At 40.5% G+C, this 14732-nt stretch overlaps 1 protein-coding gene across 1 annotated transcript in view; it reads right to left on the reverse strand.

Annotated features, from left to right (window-relative positions):
* Nucleotides 1-14015, reverse strand: part of tmem175 (transmembrane protein 175) — a 28281-nt gene extending 14266 nt beyond the window's left edge. Inside the window, exons 1-4 of the mRNA XM_052039296.1 lie at nucleotides 12763-14015; nucleotides 3234-3272; nucleotides 2095-2192; nucleotides 1180-1231 (exon numbers count right to left, since the gene is read on the reverse strand). Of these exons, the coding sequence (XP_051895256.1) occupies nucleotides 1180-1231; nucleotides 2095-2192; nucleotides 3234-3272; nucleotides 12763-12972 (399 nt within the window). The 5' untranslated portion in view covers nucleotides 12973-14015. The remainder of the gene's footprint in view (nucleotides 1-1179; nucleotides 1232-2094; nucleotides 2193-3233; nucleotides 3273-12762) is intronic.
* Between the last annotated feature and the right edge of the window lie 717 nt (nucleotides 14016-14732).

A 14732-nucleotide genomic window follows, 5' to 3' on the forward strand; every position in this document is an offset into this window, starting at 1 on the left:
CTTGTCTTTTGTACTGAGCAGGATGGGTTCTTGGCTGCTTGGGCTAAAGATTTTGTGGTTATCACATAGTTTTTGGATCTCATACACACTGCTCACCATCTGTTATTTTTAGGTCCTGAATTTTTTTGTTAGCCTTCAGATGCCTGTTGCTCTGTACTTTTCCCCCCGAGATATAATGGTGGTTCCAGGTGAACAATACCTGTGTTTACAACTAATTAGTTCCTAAATTTCCTAATCATTCTTGTCAAACTAGGCCTACTGTTTTCCAGTAGAGGACCAAAGCATCTCATCACAGGTACTAATAATGGAGAATTTCAAGTCAGGCCAGGCACGTGGGCGTTCTGCAGCTCTTGTTGGTTGGGAGTGGGGTTGTCAGGCATTGATTGAGTAGAGCTTTCCTTTTTTATTTGAGTCCTTCAACATTGATCTTTCTGCAGCAGCATTTCTGTTGTCAATTTCATTTAGAGGTCAGGTTGATAGAGATGACAGACCCAATAAGGTGGTGGATCTTCCATCAGTCACCAGCACCTGTCACGGCATGAGTAACAAGTACACCCCTGTCCTCTATTGCTTAGACAATTAAGTAATATAACAAAGATATTGGCATGATGCCTTGTATTTGTTTCTCCAACAAAGCAGGTGCTGGTTATGACAAGGATGTCATCAGGAGGGAATGCTTTGAACACTTTGCATGATTATTTAGGTGTAGGTAATATATGCTGATATTGCCAATGAAACCTGCATCACAAACATTTTCATAGTCATTGAATAGAGATTAACAGTAGAATAATTTAGCTACTGTTTCTAACCTGGGACACTGGGACCAACCGTAGTGCCCCTTATTATTACAATTAAAGTGGCAATCAACTAACTCAACATAAATAGAGGATTCAACCTGGACCCTTCCACATTTCTGTGGCACAATTAGAGAACCATCATTAGAGATCAACATGAAACCTATAGCAATATACTATGTGTTACACCAAATGTAATACCAAAGATACAAAAGTGCAACCATTGCACTGGGAAAAAATTTAAGTGGGATTTAAAAGAACAGGAACTAACCAATGACAACAAGTTGTTAGTACTCCCCCACAATAGTGAAGAATGCTTGGTTTAATTTAGATTTTAGTTCATGAGATATAGAAAGGCAGGTTGTCATGAACATTTTATACTCACCAAGTTGAGAAGTGCAAGAACGTCATCTATTTGTTCAATCACTTGGAACAATCTATAAAAGTGGTGAGATATTTAAAAATTTGTGTTCAAAAGTGATATATATTTTTTAGAGAAACTGTAAACAGGAGATGATTCCAAGTCAGAATATATTATCTCATCCTATTTATATCTGATTTAAAAAAACAGAAAATCTGCATCATCCTTGATTTCATAATACTACTTTTGCTACTGAGTTATAAATTTATGGGTTCAATCCCCATTTTAGAATGTAATCAAGTATTTCAAGTTGGTGACACACGAGAGACTGCAGATGCTGGAATCTGGAGCAACACACAAAATGCTGAAGGAACTTAATGGGTCAGGCAGCCGCTATGAAGGGAAATGGACAGTCAATGTTTCGGTTTGAGACTCTTCTTCAGCAGTGGAAAGTAGGGAAATAACCAGTATAAAGGTGTGGGGGGAGGGGGTGGAGCGAGAGCTGGCGGATGATAGGTGGATCCAGGTGAGAGTGAGAAGCTAGGCAGGTGGGGGGGGGAGTGGGAATGATGCAAGAAGCTGGGGGGTGATAGGTGGAAGTGACAAAGGGCTGAAGAAGATAGAATCTGATAGGAGAGGACAGTGAACCATGGAATAAAGGGAATGAGGTGAGGAGTTCAAGTTGGTATTTCAGTGTAGCATTTCAGGGAGCAGTGTACTCTCTGACCTGGTGACTTTCAGATGAAACATGAAACCAAGGACCCTTTTTTTTTAACTGATATAACTTGGTGTGTCTTGAATTATCAGTGCAATTCTATTTGATATAATTTACAGCAACAAGAGGTCCTGCAGTCAACAATGACGTCTGATTTGCACAATAATTTGCTTCCACTTTAAGATAACAGTTAAGCTGCAATACATTACTAAAACAATATTTACCTGATATGTGACGCCCAGGCCACAGTTACTATTAGAAATGTCATGATGTAAACAGCAATTTTGGTTGCAAGAAGTTGCTGCAGACTTTCTTCCAGTTCCTGAGATAGAAAATATAATGATGTTACCTAGCATCAATTACAGTGAATATAAATATTACACAGCATTAAAACAAAAAGTGCTGGAAGAAATGAGCAGGTGAGGCAACATTTGTGGAAAGAGGAAGAGAATTAATGTTTCAGATCGAAGACTCTTCATAACAATAGGCATAGCTGGCAGGAAACACCTGAATGGTAAATAATAAAGTTAACTGTAAACATGAACTGTAAACATCCTTATTAGGACCATAATCACAGTCAAGTTAACTTCATACTTAATATGAACTGCAGTTAATCAATTTTTAAAACAAAGGTACAGATCCTATGTTTTTGTATCTATCCTGGACTAGTACCTCTGGCTCTTGTACCTGTTTTTATTTCTATTACCAATCAACTATCTCTTAGGAATAAAGGGTTAGTTGATCCCAAAGAGATAGTTGATTGACCATAGAAAAAAGAAGTATCTTAAGGTAATAACTTTTAGGTTCTTAGGACATCCCAAAGAACTTACAATTAATGAATCACTTTTGAGATTATTTTGTTGCCAATGCATCAATCAATTTGTGCGTAGTGAGGTCTCAGAAAAAGCAATGTGATTTTGGCCACACGATTGAGCAGGGTGTGGGGAGAAGTGCCTGCTTTTCTTTTACTTCCACCAGAGGGGGTATCTATGGTTTCATGTTTCCAGGCCAGAGATTTGCTATGTTGAAATACTACACTGAAACACCAACTTGAAATACTTGATTAAACTCTGGAATGGGGATTGAACCAATACATTTCTAACTTAGCAGCAAAAGTAACATTATGAAACCAACAGTGATGTAGGTTTTGTTTTTTCCCATCATCCTGTCTTATTAGAAAGGGGGAGAAGTTCTAAAATTCCATTACTATAATTTTGTTTCATATTTTAGTTTTATCCGAACATAAAGATAATAAAAATGAAAATTAATTGTCTATCAGTACTACCATAGACAAAGTTACATGTAGAGACATAAAAATCATTATTTTTAAACAATTATAGTCAGATTTTAAGAGATACAATACCTGGTCTGTTCTAATATTTGTATGGCTTACAGGCAAAATCTGAAAGAAAACACAATTCAGAAAATTTAAATGCGGATTTTGCTTTAGTGTAAGATTTCAAAAACTGGGAATAAAAACTGGACTATATTGTTATTCGATAGGCAGAAAAACTAATTTACTACAAATGAAGTCACATTTCTGAATTAGCACCTCTTGATTTAAAATGTTTGCATGGTAATTGCTAAAAGAATGAGCTGATAAGTTGTGACAACAGCAAAGGGGCATCTGGTCATGCAGTAACACTATGTCCTTAACCAAGGTAAATGAAAGACTAAGAGAGAAATAGAGGAAGAAGAAAAAAAGGAATTAGTCAAATCAGGTAGAGAAAGATATAGAAGGAAACAAGGACTGAATCAAAAAAGAATTAAAAGAAATGCAAAGAAAGTTAAATCTCTAATAATAAGATTATATACAGGAATAAATCACAGTCATTTAAACTGTTTCATTTTTAATCCAGGTAGATTAATTGTAATATGACTTTATTAGAAGGTTATTACAATTTTAATTGTTATACTTAATTTTCTGTGGCAAGTTTAATATGAATTAGTGTGAAAATTCAACAGAGTTTGAAAAAAATAGGAAAGATAAAGGCAAAATGTTGTTTGTGCGTAGCAAATGGTAGAGCAAAGTAAATTGACCAACAGATTCTGGAGATTTGAAAATCACGAGGTATATCTTAATCCTCTTTGTTGACCAACTTGTGCAACAAAATATGCAGTTTGCATTAACAAATCATCATCATTCCAGCAATATCTAGTTTATTGCTTTTCCAAATCAACCAGAAAAAAAAATCACAGGAATAATGACACAGAAACAGGCTGATAGGTGTTTATTCCATACATAAGCAATATCCATAATTCCATCTGCACACTTTTTATCTTATTCTTTTGTTCTTCATTCTTTTAAGCACCTAATTAATCTAAATTATTTAGGCTGACAAGAGTTCTGCTTTAATTGTTAACTCTGGGAATTCATCCCACAGCCTCACATCTCTGTTTGAAAAGGTTGTTCTAATTCACCATTCTAAACCTCTGGCATTTCACCTTAAATCTACACTGGTTTCCCTGTCGGCCTTGGATCTAAACGGAGTTGGTTAAGTAACTGATGCCCAGCCTACTTCAGAAATACAAAATACCTCAAATGTATCATACATTCCAGAAAAAAAACAGCATTTACCATTCCATATTTAACTTCATCCAAACTGATTTAATAGCAGACTCTTGGCTAAACCATTAAATAGAACAGATGTAGAGCTATTTCTGGGGCAAGATATAGTTTACCAGGATGACTAGTTGATTATTTTTTTCTGAGCTATAAAACAAAAACAAAATCCTAGGCCTCTTCTGACCCTAGCTCCTACTTTCATTAGGTTATCCTGACATATATGGCACTGTGACTTCCCCACTTAGATTACCACATAAAGTTGAAAATGAGACTGATAATGGCATTAAATCCCCACATGTATACTTAAAGAAAGACCCTGCAGGTTTACTTTTTGTCTGCTCAAGTGAGGTTAAAGTTACAAACATAGAAAGGCAGTACATATTTAACATACGCAGAAAATGCTAAAAATATACTGTGGAAAGAGAAGCAGTTAAAGCATGCCAAGAATTTGTCATCAGAATTTTCAGCGGATTTTAAATTTTAAGTCTGTTTCATTCTCCACAAATGCTGAGTATTTCTGGCATTTCTCTTCCAGATTTCATATTTGCATCATCTGTAGTATCTTGATTTTGGAGACAGATACTTAAACATTGAACATAATCAACTAATCATCCTGATAAACTCCTCTATCAGTTTTAAGTTCTTGGCATCCCAAACGTGTGGTGGTGTGGTGTTCAGAATAAAAAAAACAATATTTTTAGCTGAGAACTAATCAGTGATTTGTGAAGGTTTAGAATGGATTTTAACTTGGAACTACATTGGAACTTCCTTAATACAAGAAGCTTAGATGGGGCTGGATTTCTTTAGTATACCCAAGAGGGGCTCTTGAAATGGTATATGGAGAGTCCAACTAGAGGAGAGAACATACTGGACCTAGTTTTGGGAAATGAGCCAGGCCAGGTGACAGACCTGATAGTGGGTGAACATTTTCGGAATAGTGACCACAACTCATTATGTTTTAAGATAAGTTATGAGTAAGGATAAAATTGGATCTTGCAGGAGGGCAAATTACGACAGGATAAGACAGGAACTAAGGGGCATTGATTGGGAACAGCTGCTGTTGGACAAGTCCACGTCTGACCTGCCTAGGAGTTGTCTAAAGACCTGCTGATCAGATTTCAGGATCAGCATGTTCTGGTAAGGAGTAAGGACAAGGATGGTAAGGTAAGGGAACCTTGGATGACCCGAGAGGTCCTAAATTTAGTCGGGAAGAAAAAGGAAGAATATGTAAAGTTTAGGAAGCTAAAATCAGACCTGGCCCTTAAAGAATATAAAGATAGCAGGAAAGTGCTCAAGCAGGTGATTAGGAAGGCCAAAAGGGATCATGAAATGTCCTTGGAGAGCAGGGTCAAGGATAATCCTACGGCATTTTATACTTATATTAAGAAAAAGAGGATAACTAAGGAGAGGTTAGGTCAATTCGAGGATAAAAGAGGGAATTTGTGCTTGGATTCAGAGCAAGTGGCTGAGGTACTAAATGAGTACTTTGTGTCAATATTTACTGAGAAGAAATTGGAGGATACTGAAAATAGAGTGGGGCATGCTAATGTGCTGGGACATTTTGAGATTAAGGAGGAAGTGCTGGGTCTTCTGAAAAGCATTAAGGCGGGTAAGTCCCCAGGGCCTGAAGGCATATATCCCAGAATATCGAAAGAAGCAAGTGATGAGATTGCTGGGGCTTTCACAAGGATTTTTGTGTCCTCACTAGCATCAGGCGAGGTCCTGGAGGACTAGAGAGTAGCAAATGTTGTGTCTTTGTTCAAGAAGGGAAATAGGGATAATCCAGGTAATTCTAGGCCAGTGAGCCTCACGCCAGTGGTAGGGAAGCTATTGGAGAGGATACTGTGGGATAGGATTTATACATTTGGAAAGGCATGACCTGCTTAGGGACAGTCAGCATGGCTTTGTGAGGGGCAGGTCATGTCTTCCAAACTTGATTAAGTTTTTTGAGGAGGTGACAAAGGCACTTGATGAGGGTGAGGCAGTGGACGTTACCTACATGGATGTTAGTAAGGCATTTGTCAAGGGCTCTCATGGTAGGTTGATTCAGAAGATAAAGATGCATGGGATCCAGGATGAATTGTAAGTTCGGATTTGGAACTAGCTTGCCCATAGAAGACAGAGAGTAGGGGTGGAAAGCTGTTATTCTGGCTGGAGCTCCATGTCCAGTGGTATTCCGCAAGGATTGGTGCTGGGACCTCTGTTGTTTGTGATATATATCAATGATTTGGATGAAAACGTAGATGGGTGGATTAGCAAGTTTGCGGATATCATCAAGATTGGTGGAGCTGTGGACAGTGTAAGGACTATCAAAGAATACAGCGGGATATAGATCAGTTACAGATATGGGCAGAGAAGTGGTAGATGGTGTGTAATCCAGGCAAGTGTGAAGTGTTGCACTTTGGGAGGTCAAATGGAAGGAGAAAGTATACAATTTATGGTAGGCTCCTCAATAGCATTGAGGTATAGAGGGATCTTGGGGCCCAGGTCCATTGTTCACTGAAAGTGACTATGCAAGTGGATAAGGTGGTAAAGAAGGGATATGGCGGTAAAGAAGGGATATGGCATGCTTGCCTTCATTGGTAGAGGTGTTGAGTATAAGGGTAAGGAAGTCATGCTGCAGCTACATAAAACTTTAGTCAGACCACACTTGGAGTATTGTGTGCAGCTCTGGTTGCCCCATTATAGGAAGGGAGACTGTGGAGAAGGTGCAGAAGAGGTTTACCAGGATGCTGCCTGGATTAGAGAGTATGAGCTACAAGGGCAGGTTGGACAAACTTGGGTTGTTCTCTAGAGGGTCGGAGGCTGAGGGGAGAGCTGACAGAGGTTTTTAAAATTATGAGAGGCACAGATACTTTACGGTTGACAGTCAAAATCTGTTCCCCAGGGCAGAACTGTCAAATACCAGACGACATGCTTTTAAGGTTGGAGGGGGGGGGAGTTTAAAGGCGATGTAAAGAGAGAGTGGTAGGTGCCTGGAATAGGTTACCAGGGGTAGTAGTGGAATCAGGCAGTTAGCTGGAGTTTAAGAGGCTTTTAGATAGATACATGAATATGAAGAGAATGGAAGAATATGGATGATACACAGGAGGAGGACATTTAGTATAAACTGGCATCAAGATCGGCACAACATCACGGGCCGAATGGCCTGCCTAGTGCTGTACTGTTCTATTCTTTGCTTTTGTGTACAGTTATGACAAATTTAAATTTGCAAAGTCATTTGCCACCACTAACAGTCCAGCCACTTTCAATGATTTGTGAATAACAATCGAGAGGACGTATTGTACTTGCAATCCCTCAAATTCGATTACACTGCCTTTACACTTATCAACATTAAGTTATGCATGCCCATTTACCCTTCTACATCCTGCTACTATTCTCCTGGTTATTTAATACATTGCTGACTTCAAAATTTTACTTTCTATTCCTAAAAAAGATTATTTAATTTACATTCCCTAGGAGATCCCACTACAACTTCCCTCTAATCAGAAGTACATCTGCCGTGTCTCTCTCTTTGGTCCATTATTGATGTCTACCCTTTGTCAATTATGGACCTGAACAGCACTCTCTCTTTAATCCCACATGATACTTTGAATGTCTGTTATGTGGTACCTGATCAGATGCTTTTTCTAAATCCCATAACATACACCATTGCCTTTAAATGTACTTAGAATGATACTAAAATAATAATGCTGGGATTATACAACAAGAATGATGTGGAGAATGTGTCACATGGAAGTAGAGACTGATGATATTTAGCAATACAGAAAGGGGGGGGGCGGTGGAGTGACTACATTGCTTAATGTTAGGATGGCGAAATAATTAGTTGCTTTAAAAATACAGGAACAACAAGTGAACAGCATATTATATATTAACTTACATATTAAACATCTGTAATCAAAAATTCTAGTGCAACCAATTGGTAGCGCTAGTTTATTGTAGTCAATGACTAAGTTGTAAGCTCACCACAGCAAATTTCAATCACAAGAGGTGACATTAGGCAAGGGGAGCATGTTGTGGGGAAAGGGTGGGAAGGAGAACAAGGCCTCCAAGGCCTCCATGGGAGATCAAGGCCTCCAATGTATTGTAAACTCTATTGTAAACTTTGATTATCACCTTTCTTGTTGGCTGTTAGCAAGTACATTGTTTATTTTTCCATATGCCTCTTTAAGGAAAGAAAGATGAAGCATGAAGGACAAAAATTACACACCCACAATCCAATCACGAAACACTAAAAGTTAAAGATGTCTTAGTCACAAACCAGAGCTGCCTCTTCCCATGTCCACTCCACCAGTAACCACCATCCCTAGCCCCTTCAACCTCCCTTTACCTGTCAGCCCCGTGGCCTGTTCCTCCCCTCCCTGAAAACAAATTCTAGGAATCCACCACATAGACAGACCTCATATTGAAACATCATATGTATTAAACTTCTGGTCTCTCTTCCACTTGTTCTACTAAATTTCAAGTTTCACAGTGATGCCAAGTCAAAATAGTGGTGTCATTCCCAGAATTCCCAAATTTCATTTTCCAGTTTCCAAGGCCATGTTCCAAATTGTCCTGTGCAAGTAAACCATTTATCTAATGCCCCACCCTGGTCCCAATCTTGTTTGGTGATCCCAGCTCCGGCGTTCCCCATCGTCTTGGATCTTGCCAGCAGAATCTCACCCCACCAGTGTGGCCACCTATTTAAATCATCTACCCAATCCCATCCTCAGCCTATGGCCACTGGTTCCCCTTCCCAACCCCACCTCCCCCACATGCTCCCCCTGCCTATCATTACCCTTTGCGACTGAAGTTTCCCGTGGTGAGCTTACAACTAAGTCATTGACTACAATAAACTAGCACTACCAATTGGTTGCCCTAGAATTTTTGATTACAGATGTGTAATATATAAGTTAATATATAATATGCTGTTTATTTGTTGTGATTTTGTATTTTTAATGTGACTAATTATTTATAAGTGCTACCATTTTTCAGGAAATGAAGAGAATTTATGTGAAATGTTACATCAAGAACAGAAAACCTGGGCAATTTCCCCATCCTAACACTGAGCAACATAATCACTGAATTTCTTAATAAATGTGTATCACTTCTGCTGATGGCTGGGGATTGCGTATACTAGAGATACTTTTAAAATTATGGGCCAGAATGTTATTTTAAAAATATAAGCGGCATGAGTGTAATGAATATTCTTGTTAGGACAAATCCAATTTGGCTAATTACTGCTCCGTGAATCTACAGTACTCCCAATTATCAGAAAAATGATGGAAGGTACTATTAACTGCACTAGCAAATGGAGTCATTCACTGATAACCTAATCAACTATTCCATCTTGGATTTTGCTAGAGCCACTCAGCTCCTAATCTCATTACAGCCTTGGTCCATACATGCACCTGAATTCCAGAGGTAAGGTGAGACTTGCTGTTCATGACATCAAAGCAGCACGTGATTAAGCTTAGAATCAAGGAACCCTGGTAAAACTGAGGTCAATGGGTATCCAGGGAAACAATCCGTCAGTTGGAGTTATATCTCAAAGGGAGAAAGATGCTTGTGGCTGTTGGAAGTCAATCATTCCAATCCCATTACATCACTGCAAGAATTCCACAAGTCAGTGTCTTAGGTGCAATCATCTTCATTAATGAATTTCTATCCATCATAAGATCAGAAGTGGGGACATTCACTGATGATTGCACAATATGAATTCTATTCACAATTCCACAGAAAATGAAGGAGTCCATGCTGCATGCAAAAAGACCCAGACAACTTTCAAGTGCGGGCTCATCAGTGACAAGGATAATATTACACAAGTGCTAGGTATTGATTCTGATAGGAGAAAGCCTAATCACCTCATATCCTTGATATTCAATGTCATCACCACCAGCAAGTCCCCACCATCAACTTTGGCAGAATCTCAAGCAGACTCGTGACATAAATCTTTGACCAGGTCAGAGGTTATGTATCCTGCAGCTATTGACTTAAACCCTGACACCTCAAAGCCGTTCCAGATCCATAAGGCATAAGTCAGAAGCATGATGGAATGCTCTCCATTTGCCTAGACTAATGTTGAAGTATCCTGACAAAGCTCCCCCCTTAACTGGCTTTCCATCCATCCTAAGTATTCATTCTCTCCACCACTGATGCAACAACAACTTCAAGTGCACCATCAATGAACTGCACAATAGTTAGTTGCCTAGGGTACTCCAACTACTACTCACAAACCTGTGACTTCTACTGTTAAGAAAGACAAGGACTTTCCGTGCATGGAAACAACTTGCAACCTGGAAATGTGTTGTCATTCCCTCATTGTTACTAGATTTATATCCTGGAACTCCCATCCCGACAGCATTGTTCGAAGTGTTTCAAAGTCAATTAATTACTTTTGAAACTTGCTCATGCCTAATTATTCTTGCCAGGCCATTTCAGAATCAGTAACAAGGGTGGGTCTGGAGTCACATAGTGGCTAGACCAGATGAGAATGACAAATTTTGTCCAATGAAGGACAATAGTGTACAAAATGGATTTACAAAATTGGCCTTGCTCTGTTCTCGATGCGTCCATCAGACAGGAGGTACTGCCTGATGGCAGCATTGAGAAGGCAGGAGGAGCAGGCCTGAAGTTTCACATCTCAAGGTTCAACAACTTCTTTCGCACTGCTATCAGGTTCTTGCAGTACCTTGGATAATATATTTCTCTCTCTCTCAACTTGCACTAGTGCTGTTTATTTTGTCATGGCAGTTATGTATAAATTATGTTAATTTAAATTTATGTTAACTTATGTTTGTAATGTACTGTGCTGTTGCTGCAAAGATCTAATTTTCATGGCATTTATACCCTGGGTATCTATGTCTATGACAATAAACTTGAACTTAAGTCCATGCACAGGTTTAATTCCCAAATGACTTGTTTGATTTTTAAAAAGAATTTCAGATTATTAAATGAATTTCAATTCCACTTGGGTCTCTGGATTGTTAGTCCATGTGTCGGGACTACTAATCCAGTACAGCCATTCCTAGATTTATGAAAGGGATGACTTCCAGTAAACATTTTGTTAAGTGAGTTTTTATAAATGGAAAAGGCTGGGCAAACGTATTATGGGCATTTTAGTACAGTCTATTCATGTGTATGGAAAATGGCACTCATTGAAGTAAAACAGCTTGGCAAATTGAAGATCTGTACCCTCAATGGCATTATAGTAAAAATTCATAAATTGTGTGCTAATAAATTACATGTAATTTAACCGCTATGCCACCCTGTACACACATCCTTACCGGATTAGGCTGCTCTTCATCTCTCAGTTCCATTGTGAACTGACAGCTAGCTACAGTGCATAGGTCAGCTTGTCTCTGCCTTCTGCACTTGTGCACTGCAACATGGAAGTTAGGAATGAGCTGGAGGTCAGTGCATCTGACCTCCTGCTCCAATCGTGGACTCAGCAGCAGGTAAAGGCAGAGCACAAATAACCTGGTCTGAGGGGCCAGATGTACTTTGTACCAACCCTCAGCTTTTGCACCAGCAATAGTTGGCAATATGGAGTGTGATCCATTTTGTTTTCTGTCCTTAATGAGTTCAGATATTTTTATTTTACTAATTCTTAATGCTTTTAATTAATTTCTAGCACTTAAAGCAATTTGAAGTTTTCATTTATTTTCCATTTAATTATTTATTTTCTTTCAAATTATCTTTGTGTGTCTTTGATCAGGTCAGAAGATACTAGAGCCTTAGGATTCCCCGCCCGGTGCCCAAATGCTCCTCGCAGTCCACTCTGCTTTGCTGAACTGCTGAAGCAGTGAGGCGAGGAGGATTTGGCCCAATAGCTGTGTTTCTCTCTTTGCACATACTGCTGACCTGCTGGATGCCTTCTGCATCTTAGATTTAGATTATCCGCAGTGATTTGCTATTAGGTCACAGGTTCGGTTGGTTGTGTGATCCCTGAGTTCATAAGATCCATCTACTGAGAAACCCACCAGTCCATCTGAATATTTATTCAGATCACATGTCCATTGGTAGTATTTTAAAATGCTGATCGTTTAAAAAAATCAGTACCCTGCTGTACTTGTAATGTTTGAAAGATGATTATAGGAGCAATAGCACAATAACCAAAATCCATTGGATTCAATGGAATATCTTCTCCACATTTCACTGCAATAGTTGTATTTGCCATTAAATCGCTTCCTGAGCACGTTTTCGAGATTTTTCTTGGTTATGCGGAAGTTCATCTGTGAGGTGAAAGGCTGCTTCGCCACTGTTTCTACCTGCGTATTAATTTAAATCAGAACTGAAACCAAGCTCAACAGCCACCCCTGCTGACTGTCATTGCCCCTCTTACCATGACAGTGGCAATGATAGAGATCAGCGCATCACTGTACGCCAGCAGCCGGTGCGATGACTGCTCGCTGCCGTGACCGGGATGCCCCTCTACATGCCCCCTGTCCGAACTCGGGCTGCCACTGGACTGCGCCGATTCGTCCCCTGCTGCAGGCCGGAACAGGAGGCTCGCCTCTTCCTCGATGCCCTCCCCGTGCCGCATCACCGACATGGCGCCAGCTGCGGCCGAGCCGCGGACCGTCGTTACCCGTTCTCCCGCCGGCGCTTCTTCCGACTTCCAGCCAGCACTCGCCTTTGCGCGGGGGCGAGCCGCGCTGTTCGCGCCTGCGCGCGTTCACGCGCGGGGCAGGCGGTAACGGGGCGCGTGGGCGGGGTGAGAGGGCAAGGAACTGCGACGAGGGGCGGGCGCGCGGAGGAGCCGCCGTCGGAAGGCGTGAGCGCGCGCTTCAGGCGGCTCGCTCCGCGGAAGGTGTCCGTTAATCCCTCGGGCCCGAGGCGGAGTTTGGATGGGTTAATTTAGTCTTCAGGCCAGTTGAGGGGTTTTCCCCCGCTCTTCCTGTATAAGTTTTTCTTTGATGTGATTTTCAGCCAACTCCTTAGTGTTAAGCCGCAATGTTGCACCTCACTTCCAATGCGTGGGAGTGAAGCTGAGCTTCAGAAATACCACAAACACACTCTGAAACCAAGGTCGCCCTAACCTCGGTAGTCACGCTGCACTATGTAAACAACGCATGCATACACTGGGAGGCAAAACTCAAAACAATCGTCCACTGTTCACCAAAGGAAACAGGAGAATGGGCTTTACATTCAATATCTGCAAGAGCAAAGTCATCTACCAATGTGCCCTGGCTGTGCCATGCTGCTCTTGGATAGGAAAATATGGGCTTATCATTGAGCCACTGCTCTGTGAAGGCAGATATCAATGAAAAAATTCACCATCACCTTTAATGCACCAGCACAGCCTTTGGTCAATTGAGGGAAAGGGTATTTGAAGATCAAGACTACAAACATAGAGTCATACAGCATGGAAATAGGCATTTGGCCCGCCATGTGCTTGGGGACCAGTGGGTACCCATCTGTATTAATCCCATCTTTCAGCACTTGGCCTGTAATCTTTATGCCTGGGCAATTTAAATATTCAGCTAGACACTTCTTCAATTCTATTAGCGACTCTGCTTCCACCATTCTCCAGTAGTGAATTTTAGGTACCACTCTGGGTGAAAAAAGGACCCCTTCAAATATCCTCTAAATCTCTTCCCCCAATCTGGCACAAAACTCATGACCTGCCAGGCAGTAGTGATCCCTGATCTCACAAATGCTTCTGAACCTGGACTACCTACAACAGATATCTTAAGGCACTAGAAGAATACCGTCAATTCTGCCTCCGCAAAATCTTTCAAATTCACTGGAAGGATAAACAAACCAGCAGCAGTGACCTCTGCCAAACCAACATCCTTACACAGTTGGCTACATTGGGCATGTAACATCATTCACATGCCTGACACCAGAAACAGAAACTATTTTGAGCTCTGTCATGGGACAGGATCAATGTGTAGACAGAGATAAAACTTCAAAGATTTGCTTAAAGCTTTCTTGAAGAAGAGGAACATCCCCACCTGGGAATCCCCGGGACTGTTTTAAGTTGAGAAGAAACGTTTCCAGTATGGTATGGAGAACCTCAAAGTCATAAACTGAGAATACCTGGAAGCCATACATAAATGGCAGAAACAGCATACTGCCTCAACAACTAACCATGTGCCTGCCCCATCAACCATCTCCTACTCCATTTGTGGATGAGTCTGCAGTTCCCACACTGGTTTTATTAGTCACCTCAGAACCCTCAACACTGGAATGGAAGCAAGTCATTCCTGACACAAAGCTGCCTATGAAGGAAAAGAAGAATGTTAAAGTAAAAAAAAATTAGAATACTGTGATTCATGTCTCTCTGGGTGGAAGCAGGGTTGAACTTGG

Source organism: Pristis pectinata, chromosome 2 (genome assembly GCF_009764475.1).
Source record: "Pristis pectinata isolate sPriPec2 chromosome 2, sPriPec2.1.pri, whole genome shotgun sequence".
Classification (NCBI taxonomy): Eukaryota; Metazoa; Chordata; class Chondrichthyes; order Rhinopristiformes; family Pristidae; genus Pristis; species Pristis pectinata.